The sequence below is a fragment of the Hirundo rustica genome, chromosome 3, assembly GCF_015227805.2.
Source record: "Hirundo rustica isolate bHirRus1 chromosome 3, bHirRus1.pri.v3, whole genome shotgun sequence".
In the NCBI taxonomy this organism is placed as follows: Eukaryota; Metazoa; Chordata; class Aves; order Passeriformes; family Hirundinidae; genus Hirundo; species Hirundo rustica.
This window is the reverse complement of record NC_053452.1, coordinates 46,097,374-46,114,800: the sequence shown is the minus strand read 5'-3', so window position 1 is coordinate 46,114,800 and position 17,427 is coordinate 46,097,374. Positions and strand designations below refer to the sequence as shown.

At 39.2% G+C, this 17,427-nt stretch overlaps 1 protein-coding gene across 1 annotated transcript in view; it reads left to right on the top strand.

The window, feature by feature from the left end:
- Positions 1-17,427, top strand: part of HEATR1 (HEAT repeat containing 1) — a 34,814-nt gene that overhangs the window by 17,091 nt on the left and 296 nt on the right. Inside the window, exons 23-44 of the mRNA XM_040059378.2 lie at positions 654-896; positions 1,677-1,808; positions 2,266-2,372; positions 3,409-3,552; positions 4,291-4,409; positions 4,679-4,800; positions 6,228-6,356; positions 7,589-7,819; positions 8,469-8,595; positions 8,871-9,037; positions 9,665-9,711; positions 10,383-10,506; positions 11,308-11,448; positions 11,663-11,952; positions 12,722-12,872; positions 13,392-13,550; positions 14,197-14,331; positions 14,589-14,693; positions 14,787-14,955; positions 15,646-15,800; positions 16,142-16,300; positions 16,985-17,093. Coding sequence (XP_039915312.1) covers positions 654-896; positions 1,677-1,808; positions 2,266-2,372; positions 3,409-3,552; positions 4,291-4,409; positions 4,679-4,800; positions 6,228-6,356; positions 7,589-7,819; positions 8,469-8,595; positions 8,871-9,037; positions 9,665-9,711; positions 10,383-10,506; positions 11,308-11,448; positions 11,663-11,952; positions 12,722-12,872; positions 13,392-13,550; positions 14,197-14,331; positions 14,589-14,693; positions 14,787-14,955; positions 15,646-15,800; positions 16,142-16,300; positions 16,985-17,093 — 3,265 coding nt within the window. The remainder of the gene's footprint in view (positions 1-653; positions 897-1,676; positions 1,809-2,265; positions 2,373-3,408; positions 3,553-4,290; positions 4,410-4,678; positions 4,801-6,227; positions 6,357-7,588; positions 7,820-8,468; positions 8,596-8,870; positions 9,038-9,664; positions 9,712-10,382; positions 10,507-11,307; positions 11,449-11,662; positions 11,953-12,721; positions 12,873-13,391; positions 13,551-14,196; positions 14,332-14,588; positions 14,694-14,786; positions 14,956-15,645; positions 15,801-16,141; positions 16,301-16,984; positions 17,094-17,427) is intronic.

The window sequence follows — 17,427 nt, the reverse complement described above, 5'->3', positions numbered from 1 at the left end:
TGGTTTAATGAAACATAAAACCTGCATGCTACTTCCAGGAATGTAACGGCCACAACATTTTGCCTTGGAATTTTTAAGGAAACTCCCTTGATATTCCTAAAAGAGACTGTTTCAGAAGAGATTGTTACAGAAGAAATGTGTTTCCTGGGTTAGTGAACATAGAGTTTTCTGTAGAGTACTGCAAGGTATTAAGTAGTACTGTGGATTTCTTTCATATATATTAAGCTACTCTTATCTAGCAAATTCAGAATTCTCCAAGTGCTGGAAAATATATGACTTCTAAGTTCAAAAAAATGAGTAAAATTAGATGTGTTATATTCTATTCAGTTGTATGTGTCTTGAAAAGATTGTGAACTGCGTAGAGGGGGTAAGTGGTTTTGCTTTACATTTGGGTTTTGTGGAAAAATTACTTGTTTCTGTACTTTGAAATTAGGAAATACTGCTCTGCAAAGGAGAATAGCTAAGGAGCAGATGAGCAGGTACTTGGGGTAATCTCATATTATGTCTTGTATTTTTCCAGTTGAACAGCCGTTACCTAAAATGCAGTGTGGCCCGAGAGAGGGGATGCTGCAGTAAAATGAAGCTGTGCTACTGGAAAGTTGTTAAATTGAGAATGGACAAAAACTTCTGTTACACATTTTCTCTGTTTGCAGATGGTTCTCTCTCACCTCTTGCCTGCACTAGACCGTTTGCTAGAGAAAGTCTTTAACAAACCTGAGGCAATGTTAAAAGATGAAGTCATTCTCCTGCATCTAATCCTTGGAAAGTTTAATGAATATTCAGCAACCCTCCTGTGCAAGAATCAGCAGAGTCTGGATTTATTCATCAAAAGTCTGCATGCTTCCAAGAAAATATATGAAGAAATTCCACCATTTCAGATCACAGCACTTGGGCAGGTATGGCTTTATGAAATAGCTTTTATTTATTTTTATGCTTAAAGCGGCTAGCAGTGTTTGAGATTGGATTTACAAGGACTCTTTCTGTGTGGAGGAGTCCATAGCTTTCAACCTGTCTTTTTTTTACTACAAGATTTCGTTGACTCCGTAGTGTCTTTGAAACATCTGAACTGGGTGCAAAACTTGAACTCTTAGAGATATTGCTGCTTGCTCTACTTTTTGCATTTTGACAGGCACAAAATAGCAATACTGTATTTGCACACAAATGAATTCCTGTATTGTTACTGATACTACTGTTCAACAGGTTTTAGGTTTTTGTTGGTCAGGCAAGAGCTTTACTTAATGTTTTTCATCTGAGGAAAAAATTTCAACAAAATTTCCTTTCAACAAAGGAAAAAATTTCAACAAAAGTGGGTTAGAAATTGTTTCGTTTGAAGGAAGCTACAAATTCGGCCCTGTATTGGCCAGGTGTTGGCATGAACTTCCCAAAGGCTGGCAACAGCAAGTTTTTTCCCCATACCAGTCAAGTTATGTGAAAAATTCCAGAAATCAGTTTGTCTGTTGGATATTTTTCAACGTATGTGATTTGCATCTTTAAGATTCCTGGGTATATACAAATATGTAGTTAATATGCAAATTTTTGCAATACTTCATGATGGGGTGTGTCATACAGAATCCAACATATTAATTCCACACCTTGTGATTTTGTTACCCTCTTAAACAGTTAAAGTAAACCTCTTTAAGTAAACCTCTCTGCATCCTTTTTTTCCCCTTTTGTAGATTACCAAGCCATTCTTTGCAGCTGTGTCAGATGGGATGGTGCAACAGAAGCTACTAAAAGTATTGTTTGACTTACTCTTGAACTGTAAGAACCCCCTTTGTGCCCAGACAATCAGCAGTGTATTTAAAGGGGTAAGTGGCAACCTCCAGGACACAGAAATATCTTCAAACCTGTTGCAGTGTGACTTTGTGTCACCTGCATTCAGTAACACTTGTTCTTTATATCATTTTTAGCAGGAAAGGAATGGGAAGCTTTTTGTCAAAAAATAGGATAGCATTAACGGCATGAAAAGTTTGTTAAATTACTGCTTTAAAAAGGTTTTTCTTTAAAAGCCACCAGTCAGTCATTTGCTGCACTAAGTGAATGAATTCAGCAGAAGGCACTCCTTTTCTGCTGCACTGATTTTCATTTTCTGCGATATGACAGGAATATGTGGATTATGTACCCGTATGTGCATGAAAGGGATGTGTTTTTTAAAAAAGGCAGGGCACAGATATGTGATGTGACCAATTATTCATTGGTGCTTGCATTGTTAACAGTTAACAATGTACAGAAATGTACAGAAAACAAAACTGTAATCTGTTTCAGATTACAGTGTGTGCTGAGCAGATTGTCAGAGAACTGGAGCCTCCTGAGAAAAGCAAAAGTCTGGCCACTGTTCAACAGACTAGAAGGCAGAAAATGCAGCAACAGAGGTAAAATAACTAGAAACCCACAAGTACCTGTGCAGTTTGAAAATACCACTTGTCTTAATGCATCGCGTAGTTTGTACTGAAAACACAAGCAACTATTTCTTCTTTTCCTGTCCACAGTAAAATAAATCCAAGCTACATTTGGATGAGAAAACCAACTCATGTCGCTGTTTGAGAACTGATGGAAATATAGTCAAAATATATTTAAAAATCCAGTATATTTAATGTTGACAGTTGCTGTTATAGAATCTTGACACAAGAATTCATCTTGAACCTTAATTTTTGTTAATAGTAAAGTTAGTTTTAAATATAGGTGCATGGACAAATTACATACACTTGGCTACAACCTAACAAAATATTTGTTAGTTGACCGAAGAACAGTATTTTGTTTCCAATAAGATGGTAATATAATCACTAATTTTTAGACCTTTGTCCTGTTTCTTCTCTCCATTCTAATAAGGAACTGTTTTGTTCACTGTACTTACTCTCTTTAAACATTCTTTCATACATATTGAAACGGGATATTGAGTTAATTTTCCTGGTTTGACCTCAAATAGCTTTTCTAATTTTCCTTCACTTGACCATTTTGAATAATCATCATCTGTAGATTGACCCATCTGTAAACTCTACCTGTCACAATTTACAGACACACAGGCTCACATAACCCCCACTGACTGCACAGTCAGTGTGTTAACCACTCATAGTTCCAGAGAAGCAGGTTTCCTGGATGGCAAGCAGATCATCATTTGGACAGTTACCTGGTAACAGATTTTTTTTTCTCCCCACATCCAGGAGTGTTTCCAATAAAAACTTGTTTTTTCAACTTTGGTCTGAATTTTTTGTTGTTGTTTGTTTAAAATGTGTTGCAGCTTCAATCAAAAGCCCCCACATTGCCACCTCTCCAGGGAGCAGCAGTAAAGGACATACATTACCGTGTGAAAGAAAAATTGTCCTTTTTTACTTGGCTGCGTGAGCGTGTTTCCTGAAGCACTGGAGCATTTCCTTTGCAAATCCCTTACTGTTTGTCTTGTCTTTTTAGAAAGCCTCAAGATGCAGAATTGGCACCAGAAGCGAGGCCCTTCAGCTGGCAGAGGGTGATGCTTATTCTGGAGTTGCTGCAGCATAAGAAGAAGCTTCGGCGGCCGCAGGCGTTGGTACCTGCACTTTTCAACCTTCTGAGCAGGTAATGGTGCCCCCACAGCAGAGCCCTGCGGCCTTCTCTTCTGCAGCAGACACTGTAAAGCAGGGAGATACGGGCTGCTGTGTCTCTGCTTTGTTGTTATGTCTTGTAGCTCAGCTTGCCTTTTTCAGCTTCTTAATCAGAGGAGGGGAATGGGAAGTTACTACGATTTGTTTCCCTTTGAAACAGTAAGATTTTTACCTGATGCATAGCTTCTCTTGTGTGAAAACTTTATCAGGCAGAGGGCTTGGGATTGCCAAGAAGGATGACACCTGTCCTAAAATTGGGATAACTGGCAGGACTCTTGTTTTCAGCAGAGCTATTACAATTCTCTAAGCTTTTAAATTCCTCCCAACACATTATGGAACAATCTTAGTCCAGTGCAGCTTAAGGAAATTACTGTTTTTCCATCCAGACACTTAGGACAGTTTATATATAGATTGTGTGTTTGCCTTTCTTTCCTTATGACTTGCTTGTATGTAGATTGGCAATTATAGTCCAGGTTATACTCATGTTTTTGGCAGTGCTTTGATAAATGTCTTTTATTAGACCAGTTGATGCACTTGAAAACAACAAAAAAAGAAACTTCTGGCAAAGAAACTTTGCCAAAACTTCTGGCAAAGACTTTTTGGAAGCCTCAGTTTAAAACTTATGTGGAATTAAAATTGCAGTTTCTTATTAGTATCTTAATATGCAGTTTGGTCATATTTTTTTCATCTCATTTTTTTCATGAATGTGTAGGTGTCTGGAACCCATGGCATCAGAAGAAGAAAATATGGAATATACAAAGCAGCTGATCCTGAGCTGCCTGCTGAACATCTGTCAGAAATTGTCACCAGATGGTAGCAAGGTCCCAGCAGGTAAAAATCACCAAACTCATCTCTTGGTAATTCTCTCACCAGGTCAGCATTAAAACAATGGCCTCTAACTTGTTTTTTTTTCTTCAGTCTACACTGTTTCATTGAAGAGAGAGAGGTTTCTCGATAAGGGCATACAAGTTTGCCTTCCTAATCATTTTTTGTAGATCCATTAGGTATGGTTTGCAAACTCAAAACAGTGCTTGAGTGTACTGTTTATTCCTACATGGCTGACCATTAATGTGTTAATCAGTGAATATTTTTACCTGCAGATATCCTGGACAAAGAAAAATTCAACGTGGAACTGATAGTTCAGTGCATCAGGATTTCTAAAATGCCCCAGACCCACCACCATGCTCTGCTGCTCCTTGGTGCTGTGGCTGGCATGTTTCCTGTAAGTAACACCTGGAATTTATGCGTTGGCTCTTGTCTTTGGTTTCCAAATATTGGGTAGAGTGAAGAACATACACATCTGTTCTGTGGGGAAGAACTTCCTCAAAAGGAGCCGGAGGCAAAATGGACAGGTTCCCTGCTCTTTCAGGGCTTTCTATTGCATTTTAGTTGAAAACAAATCTCTGTCTTGATGTTTTGGTCACCACCATTTAGGGCTCACAGTGGAGTGCAGTAGAAGTGGAAGAAGCTTTCTGACACCAGCCTTGCCTCCCCTTCCCACTGTGGTCACAGTTCTCATGCCTTGTTCCTTCTTTCTCCTGCTTTTTTATATTAAAAGGGAAAACACCTGGCCTGATAGCATGTGCATTCTTACAAGTTCCTATCTTGTACAACATTGAAAAATGTAATTGTAGTTAATAAAACTGGGTTATTCTGATTTTAATTGACCAAGAAACAGGCCTTTTCTTGTATGGGCCGAAATTTGACTGGACAATGTTCTAAGATGCTTTGCTTTGAAACTCTAAACCAGCAAAATGTATACAGGAGTATCAAACCCAGTTTGCATCTTTATATTCACCTCAATATTTTCTCCACATGTTTGGAAGGGGTAGCATGTTTTCTGAAAGACAAAACTTATGTTTTTGATAATTTTTTGGAGGATTATGTGGTTTGTTCAGGGTTTTTTGTTTCCATCTTACTGCCATCACCTGCTATAGAACCAGGCACTTATTTGACATTTTTATTGGCTCTGACAAAATTTTCAAGGTCAGAATAGAAGGAAACATTTTGTATTCACTTCGTCTCACTTTCAAAATCTAAAACACTTCTTCCAGTCACTAAAACTAAATGAAAAATTTGCCCATAATTTATTGCCCTAAGTCCTGGCAAAATCTAGGTAACTAACTTTTGAGCTAAGGGACACCTCTAACACAGCCTTCTTAAAATTGGTTCCTGTGATTACAGTCTAGGCCCCCCAAAAGCCAAAACCTGAAACAAGCATGGTTGGTTTCCACTGCATGACTGTGGATATTTACAGATACAAAAAAAGGTGGGTGGGAAAATCACTGTTATCTGTACCACAGCCACATTTGTGCTTCTGCAGCTGGTTTTACTTGTATTCAGCTGGCACTGAGTGGAAGGATACAAGATGTTTTATCACACTAAACTCTCAATTTCCACTCTCTGATTACTGGCTTAGATGTGTGTCTTGGTTTCTAAATAATGTTTAGAACACTACCAATCACACAGTAAGTAAAGGGACAGTATGCATTTAAAACTCACTTAGGGAGATTTTGAAAGGTAATCATGATTCTCTTTTGGGTTTGGGGTTTTTTTTAATAGGATTCTAGTGTCATTTGTGAGAATGAGAAATGCCTTAAGGATTAATATGCACAGCAGCATGAAGTAATTTCATTTGTTCTTTTCCAGGATAAAGTTCTTCATAACATTATGCCCATTTTTACATTCATGGGAGCAAATGTCTTGCGTCTGGATGATACCTACACTTTCCAAGTAATTAACAAGACAGTGCAGATGGTTATTCCTGCTCTTATACAGGTACATTTGTCTATTTAATGGAAATTAAATTTAATAAATTATTTGGAATATTGGTGGTAGAATAAGTTGTCACCTACTCTAGGATTATCTTGACAGACAGTAAATTGTTTGTAATATAATGTAATTCAGACTTCCTCTGTCTCTGACGAAGTTCATTGGACTGCTGCTGCTTTTCAGTCTTTTGAGTTCCTGCACTCTATAAATGGCTTAGCCAAAATTACCACGACTATACATGGAGAGGACCTGAAACATACTTCAAGCTTTTAATCATAAAAATAGCAGACAAGTTCAGCAGAGGAACCATTAAAAGGAAGAATCTGGTAATTAGTCCTGTAATATGTCATGGTCATAGGAAAAGTAGACAGGATCTTAAAGAAGAGGAAGTGCTTTCACTCTTCCAGCTGGTGTTTGTGGGGCTTTTCTTGGTTTTGCCTGGACCTCCTAGATAAATGGCTATAAACCAAAACAAAAATAGATCCTCGTTTTTCAAATCAACCTTTTCTTCATTCAGATTTCACTTGCACCTAAGAAATCTTAATTCTTGATCATAATTAGATTTAAACATGATGCATAAGTGTCATGGAAAAATAAATTGGGGAAAAAATGTCTTCAATAATGGGCTGAGGATTTCCCAGACTATTTTTAATTATATGCGTACAAACTTTTCATCTTCTTCTAGTTCACTGTTATATAAAAAGAGAGACAAATTGATTTCTTTAATTTTTTTCTTTAAAACCTTTCCTAGCAGCCCACACAAGTTTCTATGACAAATTATTTGTGGCACACTATTATTACATGTGGGAGGAGACTAATGTTACTTGAGAGCATGTAGCCCATGAATATTAATTTTCCTAGGCCCTTGAATATAAGACCCTAACTCAAGCAAAGTTTTCTCTAGGATGTGGCTTTGCTTTGCTTTCTCATGGAAGTGTCTTGTTTGTTTCAGCTGATGCCCAAATAGAGTTTTTCTTTTTCTTTTCTTTTTTTTTTTTATTTTTTTAGGGTTTTTTTGTTTTTTAGTTTTTTAAATTTTATTTGAGGCATCTTCCTTTAACACTGAAAAGGAACTGTATTATTAAAAACTTTATTTTGGAACACTTATGTCTTCCTTGTCATTATGCATTTGGCAGTGCTGTTACCTGGCATGTAGTGCTTTCTCTTATTTTCTGAAGTTGCAAGAAAGACCTTGTACCCATTTGCAGTAACCTGTTTCAACTGCTCTGTGTTCACAGGCTGAAGACAGTGACCTGTCAGAGTCCTCAGGAAGCGTGGAGGAGGTGGTGATCAAGATCATTCGTGTGTTTGTGGATGCCCTGCCCCACGTGCCGGAGCACCGGCGCCTGCCCATCCTGTCCCAGCTCATCACTACGGTGGGAGGAGACAAATTCCTCTGGGTTCTCCTGGTGCTGCTCTTTGAGCAGTATGTGACCAAAACTGTGACAGCCACATCAAGCACAGAGAAGGTTAGCAGGCTGAGAGGATCAGCTTTTTCCTTGAGAGCCTGATCTCTTTTGTTCATGGTCTTGCCTTTAAGAAGGTTCTCAGGAAGCCCCAAGTTATGCTGGAAAAGGTTGTGAGCTCTGGATTTGTGCTACAACAGAACCTGATGGTGACTTTGAGTATACTGTACATTCAATAGTGTTATGTCCTGGAGCCTGAACAATAAATCAGATCATATTGTGCAGCAATCCTTGATCTGCAAAGCTGGTAATCTAATTATGCAGTGCTTCAAGAGTAATGAAGTTGGGTTTATTTCCTTCAGTTGTGTTTGTGAAACATGATACTGGTCTTTCTCTGCAGACCAAGATGAAAACCCTACTTTGTGTAGGCAGGCCCTGAGATTAGGTGAAAGCATAGTTTATGGGGAAAACAGAAAGAATTATTAAAGGAACATACAGTCTTTGCTGCAACAGTTTAATCTCTCTCTACACCCTCTGGAGCTATGTTCTCTCCAAGAGCTTGCTGCGTTTACCACTGGTGTTAATCCTGGCAATGTCCAGCTCAGCACGGCATTTTCACAAGCTCACTGAGGAGTTGTTGAGTATTTTTATTATTATTGATAGAAATATTCTTTCTTAATCCCTGAATTTTTTTTTTCTGAACCATTAACAGGATGCTGTTCTGGAAGCAGACACTGAATTTTGGATTTCCATCTGCTGTGAATTTAACGTGCGCTCACAGTTCCAGAGCGTGATGAAAATAATCCAGTACCTGACAGAGCTGCCAGAGAACAAAGAAGGTAACCACAAAACAGAGCCAGCAAATGCATGTAAACCTTCCTAATATAAGAGGCAAGAGGATAGATTCAGACTAGATGTAAGGAAGAAGCATTTTACTCTGAGAGTGGTGAAGCACTGGACCAGGTGTTACAGAGAGGTGGTGGATGACCTGGCAGTGTTCAAGGCCAGGCTGGGTGGGCCTTTGAACAGCTGTAATTTTACTTTGTTTCTGTGATCAGAAATGAAAAATCTTTTTTTCTTGGATGCAAATTTGTTTTGTCGATGTCTTCAACAGATGATCCTGAGACAAAAAAGTTAAGAACATGCAAGACAAAGCCGAAAAATCAGGATGGGCAGCTCTTTAATGTGGAGTCTCACTCTGACAAACAACTCCGGCATTTCAAATTCTTGTCAGTCTCCTTCATGTCACAACTTCTGTCCTCTCAAAGTTTTGTGAAAAAGGTAATAATGACAGTTTACTTCTAGACTGATCACAGTATGTGATTGTGCCATATTGTAATAGCTGAGGTCTAATCTACTTTTTATATAACTTTGTATTCAAAGGGGTGGCACTGTCCAGTGTATCTTCCTGACACCTTTATTGAAACAGTTTTGAAACCTCTCAGTAATGTTATTTATTTTTTAATAAGGCTTTTCCAGACAGACTCCATTTATGTGACTGATGCATGGGTAACCAAGTGAAATTCTGGTACCAGTGTATTCCCACTGGCTTTATGGAGCTTGGGATTTCACTCACATCCTGTGTAACTCCAAATTCAGTGTGGGATTCCTGCTGTTAATTGAAAAGACAAAATGTTACGAGTTTCAGGCTCTGACTCTAGCTGGTAGTCCCAGTTTTTCAGCTGAAAATCATCTACCAGCATGAAATGTATTTGCTCATGTAACTGCATTGCCCAGGGTTCTCAGATTTCCTTCTAGAATGATGGCTTAAGTACAAATGTAGGGTCTCATAATTACCATGTTAGTGGACATCTGATTAAAAAAAAACCAACAAATTTGTGTATTCCGGCATTTTAGTTTAACGAAGGGAGGTAAGTTTCATCATTTCATTCTTGCTTTTTAATCCAGATAGTTGAATATGAAGAAACAGAAGAGCTGCAGGACTTGGAACAGAGGTATGCTTTAAATATGCCCTACTCCTATTTTTAGCTTGTTTTGCAACCCAGGAATATCTTTAAGTGTACTGCCATTAGAATATCTTTAATGATACTTTTTTAATGTCCTCTGCAACAAGCAGTATTTATTATGTTCAAGTTACTTGGGTTTGGTTTTTTCTTTTAATAGAATGTGGAGATTTTTATTTCTGAAAGATTGCTCTACCCAATATCCACTCTTTTTCTGTATTTTTGATAGAGGTTATTTACATGCTTGGCCATAACTGTCATGCTATTCATGTGTGAATCACTAGAGGAATTCCATATTTTTTAGCAAAACATATTGGTTTATTAGAAGAAAAAAAATAATAATCATTGTTCACAGGGGCCTCTGTATGGGTGTAAGTACCAGTAATCAAAGATCACAGTTGTAGCCATTGTGCTGTAAAAGCCAGTGATACGAAATTGAGGGTTTCTCTTGCAGAAGCCTAACTTTTATGTTTGTTCCAAAAGAAAAAGGGTGTAAGATTTATTTTAAATGCTGTGTTCCATGGATGCTCATTTTTAATTTTTTTTCTGTTTCATTTCCTTGTATTTTTGTTGTCTTGTGAGACTTTATGCTTTCCAGTAATAACAGTGGACTTCTTCAGTCTCCTTGTTAACTTACTAAAAGTTACTTCCTTTCTGTCTAGGCTGTTAGAAGAAGTTCTTCACTATATAAACACTGTGGCATCTTCAGTGGAAGGAAATGTGGACAAGCCAACAGCCAAATTCTGGAGGGTTCTGCTTAGCAAGTGCTATGATATGCTGGATAAAGTATGTCTCTCTAGCCCCCATGTTAGCACTGGGACATGGCTGCTCTTGCTGGTTGATAGAAGCTTTGTAGGGTTTCTTGTTGTATCAGTACTATATTTCATTGGACGGTCTGCAGCCTGGTACATCACTGTTGAAACTCAGCTTCAACTTGAATAACTACAGCTAACAGCTTCTTAGAACAAGCAGAACAAAAATCAGAATGCTTGTTTCCTTTAGCTTAATATTCTGCTGGCTGTAAGCAGTCATTTCACTATGTCTGGTGGAGAAAAATGGCTCCTGGCAGCATTTCTCACTGCTAACTCATAAAATGACTGAACTAATGCTATTGCGTATTTATACGTGAAATTAAATCCTTACATTTTTCATCTTACTATTTTTTCTGATTAGAAATATATTTGTAGAATGTGAGTGGCTATCTTGTTGCATAAGTCAGAACATACTACTTTTTACAGCTTGGAATTTTTTTTTTTACAAGTAAAGCATATTTACCTGGAAATATTTACCATATTTCATGATGTACCCGCATTATTTCGGGTACAGAGGGATAGCTCATGGGAGCAGACAAATGGACTTGCTGAGGAAATCTCAGAGCTAGTGGATAATGGCTGCTTAGCAGCCAGTGAACATAGACTAGCTGGAACTTGCTTTGTTGTTTTGCATGCCTCAGATAAAGCATTGCTGCCTTGTCCTCTCTGATCCTGTAACTGATGAGGGAAGTTGAAGAGAGTCTTTATCAGGAGGCTACCATGTCCCAGTGCATGCAAAAGCATCTGTGGTGTCGTTCTGTTTGTTTTCTTGTAGGTCAATGCCTTACTGCCAACAGAAACCTTCATCCCTGTAATTGGGGGACTGATGGTGAATCAGCTGCCGTCGGTGAGACGCAAGGCCATGGACCTCCTGAACAACAAGGTGCAGCAGCGCACCAAGTGGCAGAAGAGCCAGGTGAGGCAGAGAGGTTAAATCCAGTTCCTTTAGCAAAAGTACCCTGAGACAGATTGATGTGCAAGTGCTTGACCCCGTGTAAAGATGTCAAGTATCAGTGCCAAGCCTGGTGAGGGCTCTTGAGAGTGACACGAGGGCTACCTGCCCACAGCTACCTTGCAGGTCCTGAGTTACTAACTGTATGTCTGATGTGTGTGTTCTCCTGTCCTCTCAGATCCTGCAGCTCTTAGAGCTGGTTCCTGAGCTCATTGCCATCGTCAAGTGTAGAAGAAAGGAGGAAGAGGAGGAGCAAGCCATCAACAGGCAGACTGCTTTGTTCAGCCTCAAGCTGCTCTGCAAAGGTTTTGGCACAGAAAATCCAGCGCCGTTCGTGCCTGTTCTGAAAACTGCCATTGATCTCATTTCTTCAGAGAAGGAGGAAAAAAATGTGATGGGAAGTGCTTTGCTCTGTATAGCTGAGGTCACCTGTACACTGAAAGCCCAAGCGATACCTCAGCTTCCAAGGTACTGTTGGGTTCTTCTTAACAGAACCAACTGCAGCAGGAATTAGTTTTACCAAAATGCATTACTGAAGGAATGCTGATGAAGGCCAGATGGCAGTCTGCCCCTCTGTGTGTTTTGTATAGACAAGATTAAAAGTATTTCTAGTGCTTGAAGGTGCTTTGTGGTCATAGAACTAAGAAACTAGGGGGTAAATTGCAAGACTTTTATAATGCAAGTAGAATTAGAAGTAGAGTTACTGAAGGAGTCTGCTGCTGTCACTAGAAAGGCAACCTTTATGGCTTTAGAAAAATCAGACCATTGTCTGTATTTTTTCTGTAGAACAGATTGCATTTAAAAATATTAGAGTGAGTACAGTTGAAAACCCTTCACGCTACATTATTTTATTCTCCCTGTTCATGAAGGATCCAAGTGTCTAACTTGCTTCTTGTAAGACTGTTTCGTTGCTTTACAAATATGTCATTAAACTAAGACAGGGCTTTGAGTAACCTTTGAGTAACTAAAGACAGGGCTTTGAGTGGAAGGTGTTGATCTGGATGATTTTTAAAGATTTCTCCTGACCAAACCATTCTGTGATTCTAAATCTAATATCCTTTATTAGTTTCAAAATAAAATATGTCAACAAGCCCAGAATACTGAGTTTTCTCAAATATGCATGTAAAAATTCTTGTGAAAATTGTCCCTGCAGGCTTAACAGATGGATTTACTTGATAGAAAACGTATCTCCAAATGGTCAGTTCACCCTTCTCTGTTTATGTTTGGTTATTCACAGGCTGATGCCAGCACTCTTGAAGACTTTAAAAAGTAAGAAGGAGCTGGTCTCCAATGAGATTTACCTGCTGAGTGCCGTCACTGCTCTGCTAAAGGTTGCAGAAACACTGCCACACTTCCTTAGTCCTTACCTTTTGGAGTGCTTGTTGCAGGTGAGCTCTGTGACTCCTACAGGTGTGTAAAAGGGGGACAGGACCTGTCCAGATTGCAGAAGAAGCTGTAGAGATTACCTTTTTTCTCTGAAACTGAAGTAGGAGTGTGTGCCAACTATGTGAAGGCTTGTAACACTACTCTTCTACTCACTTTCTTATGCAGGTAACTCAGACACAGAACCTAAGAGCATCTCCTTCCCCTCCCTCAGATAGGTTGTATTTTACGTCTTTGAAAAGGGAGATGAATCATGAAAGATCATTCTGTAATATCCACAGTCTCCTCAAATGTGTATCTGACACTCCTGTTGGAGTCATTCTGACCCTCTGCTGCTGCCATGGGCATTTTTCATTGTTTGTCTTCTGAAGACAGTGAGGCTTTGTACACGGACAGCGTAATGTAAGGCGTTCCAAGTGGTGCGAACAGCAAAATTCCTGTCTGACATTTGCAGCAGACAACTACTATAAAAAAAAGTTCTTAAGTTGCTAAGCAAGCCTAACTTTTGTTGGAATTCCTCACAGGTTGTCCGCTTGGAAAAGATTGTGGCCGAGTTCGGTCCTACTTCCCAGATAAGTGTGCGTGTAGCGGCACTGAAAACCATCCTAGCGACAAGGCTGGCCCCCCGAATACTCCTGCCTGCAGTTACCAAGTGCTACAGTGAAGTGCTGCATACCCGCAAGGTAAGGGCCTTTTTCATCCTTCAGTGCTGTGATAAAGATGGAGAAGAAATTGAGAAACAAGCAGGTCAAAATTTGGTTCAGCTGTGTCCTCTCCCAGCACCTTGGCCATACCAGCCTGTGGTAGCAGAGTGAGAAACAAAGGAAGTCTCAGCAATAGCTAAAACACCGCTGTGCCATCAGCATTGTTTTGGTCACAGATGTAAAACGCAGCACCATGTGGGTGCTCTGAAGAAAATTAACTCCATCCCAGCCAAATCTACCATAGTCTTTATGTTATAATCTCTGGGGGTTTTTGTATGGCTGCAGTGATTCAGGAAAGGTAGATCTGGGAGAGATCCAGCAGTTTAATGTCCTTTGCATGTTAGATGATGAATGCTTTGGAGATCATCCCATTCATAAAGGGCTTCATTTATGTGCTAGGAACATAAGTGAGTCAGAATTCTCTCCAGTATGGCAGAGGGTAGACAAAATGCTTTTCAGGAATCCTACTAACTTAAGCCCCCAAAAGTACTGGGAAAAACTTACTTAGCAACGGTATTTCAGTGAGCAAATGCATGAAATACATAAATCCAAAACCCTAGTTATGTTTCTCAGTTACCGTCACTATCACAGTTGTCTTTGCATTGCCTTGCTTTTGTTTTGGCAGAACTGCCTGGGTCCCCTTATGAACATTTTGAAGGAGCACATTTCTGGCATGGAGAAGGAGCACCTGATCTCCCATCAGCCTGAACTGACAGCATTCTTCATGAAAGTCTTGGACTTCCGAACAGAGCATGCCGAGGTAGCTTGATTGGGAGGGTGAGCAGCAGCTGCACCTCTCTACATGCCAATTCTATCACTTGTTTAAAAAAGGAGTAGTAGATTCCACTGTGTACGTGCTCTGAAATTCTGGGTATCAGATATTCTGTTCCAAATTGGTTTTACGGTAGAAAACATGGTGGTTAAGTATTTAGTCTGAAACAGACAAAATTAAAATGTGCTTTGAAAGCTCAAATTCTTATATTTCAAGCTTAGGATTATGTTTTCTGATTTTTCTAGGATGATTTAGAGGAAGTTGGTAAAATAGAGGCTCACATTATTGACTGTCTAATCAGTATGGTTATGAAACTTTCCGAGGCTTCTTTCAGGCCCCTCTTCTTCAAGGTAAGAAGTCTGAATGTAATTCATCTGCATCAGCACGTTTGTGTTTTCCAGTGCACAGACTTAGGAAACAGCTAATCTGCCTTTCACTTTCAGCTCTTTGATTGGTCCAAAACAGAGACTACCCTAAGAGACAGGCTGCTGACATTCCACCGAATAGCAGACTGCATTGCAGACAAGCTCAAGGGTCTCTTCACCCTCTTTGCTGGTCATTTAGTGAAGCCCTTTGCTGAGACGCTGAACCAGGTCAACATTTCTAAAACTGGTAAGTTGTCGGTTACTGCCTACAGGGAGGCTTAGTCTTGATTGCTGAGAGGTGAATTTTAATTGTGGAAATTTTAGTCTTACAGGATTTATTTCACAGCATACATAATTCATTTCTCTCTTTTTTCCGCCTCTGGTAAATGAGAAATCTTTCTCTGATGGAACCGAAGGACATTTTTCATCTATGGGCTTGGGGCTGCAATTACAAGGTTGAGACCACATGAAAATTTTCAATGTCAGTCCCAGTGAGTTCCCTGAGTATGAAATTCTGTAGAAAAAGGGAGACTTGTTTCTCCTTTTACTTTTTTCTCTTAAATGCTGCCTGGTGTATTCAGACTCCTCTGCTTTCTTGGGCAAAAATAGGTGTTACTATTTTCTGCAGGAAACTATTTGCCCATCCCAGTTGCAGTAACCTGAAGAAATTCTCCATATCCATAGGTATGGCCAAGCACTTCTCCTGTAGCCTGTGGCTATTCTATTTTATTTCCATCAGTAGCAGACGTGCTGGGGCAGTAGCTTAAAGCCAGATAATGTATCACATCCACATTATTGCTCTGAGTGATGAGTACATAATTGCTGTGTAGTACATTCCTTAGCTACACTGACAGACTAGCAATGTTTCTGGTCCTGCTAGGGGAAGTTTTGTGTTTTCTATTGATATATTTTTTTCTTCTCCTTGGCTGGTGTGTAGATGAAGCTTTCTTTGACTCTGACAATAACACAGAAAAGAGCTGTCTACTGCTGCAGTTCACCATGGATTGTCTGCACAAGCTCTTCCTGTTTGACACTCAGAAATTCCTGAGTAAAGAAAGAGCAGAAACTTTGATGCAGCCTCTGGTCGATCAGGTATTGACAAATCCATAAAAACAATTCATAGCTAATTTTTTTTTCATAGTTAAAAAAAAAAAATCAGATGTCAGTCCTCCCCCTTAACAAAAAAAAAAAGGGGGGATTAGTTCATTGTCTTTGGGCCACAGACAGTATTGATTTCTTTGCTTAAGGCTCTGAATTGCTGAGTCTTTTTATCCTTTTTTAAAATGTCTTCATTCTCTAAAGGTTCATGCATGTTACTGAGCTCTTGCAGACCCACTGATGAGCTTTGACTTAGTTCTTGAGCGCCTGAAAGCCAAAGCTAGAAATGTGTTTGGATAAGTTTATCTGAGCCTGGGTCTGTTTTACTTCCACAGCTAGAAAATGTGCTTGGAGGAGATGAGAAGTTCCAGGAAAGAGTGACAGCACACCTGATACCCTGCATAGCTCAGTTTTCAGTGGCAATGGCAGATGATTCTCTTTGGAAACCACTGAACTACCAGATCCTGCTGAAAACAAGGCACAGTTCTCCTAAGGTTGGAAGCTATCAGAATTTGAACTGAACTGCTTTTTCTCTGTCATGCTAGAAAATGGGAACAAAAATCAGAAATGAATTAACCAAGCCATTGCTGAAATACTAGCCTAAATTAAAATACTGGTGCTGTACCACAGTACTCCCAACTGGTAGAGCTGGCTGCAATGTGCTCTTCTGCTCTCACTGTAAGCAGTAAATATTCCACGTCTTTCATATGGTGAGGTTTAGGCTTTTTGAAGATTTGGTATCTGTTGGAATGAGATAATTGTTTGTGTACGAAGACAGGGCCACTTTAGAGGGGTAAGTGGAAGACTGTTACCAGCTTTCAGACCTGTTTAATATATAGAGTTTTGTCAAGATTCTCCTCTTGACAGGTTATAGATATTAAGGGAGTGTACTTGGTTTTTCATAGTGCTGAGCTAAGCCCTGATACAGTGGAAGTGGCATTGTGACAGGAAGTTAAAGTCCATAATATCAAGTAACTTCTAGCAACATTATCTGCTTCTTGCTGGTTTTAATTTGCCATTATGTTAACTCAGATGTTAATATTTAAAGTAGCTTAAATCTAGTTCCCTTCAGTAATGAAAGCTTATAACCTTAAAATGAATGGAAAGAAGGCAGGGATGGGGGAGAACAAGGACCTATACAGTAATGTTTGTTTTCTTATGTAATTGTTTTGGTTTAGGTCCGATTTGCTGCCCTGCTTGCTTTGATAGAAGTTGCACAAAAACTGAAGGAGAACTACCTGGTCCTGCTACCAGAATCTATTCCATTCTTAGCTGAGCTTATGGAAGGTAAGGTTCTAAACTGGCATTAGTGAGGGGTGACATATATAAATCTTTATATATTTTTAATATATATAAAAATATATAATTCTTATGAATTTGTATATGGTGCCTTACACTGTGCAAAATGCAAACTGAAATGGATTAAGTCAAACACACACATGGAAGTTCAGTTAAATTACGGTGATTTCTTTAGTGTTGTAGCCTGTGCACATCTCCCCATATGCAAGTTTTAGATCAGTGTTAGTAGAAGGAGTTTGCCTAGTTCAGTGACAAAATATTTCTGAATAATAATTTCATATATGGTGTTTGAGGATGGTTCCAGCCTTGATGAGTGATGAAG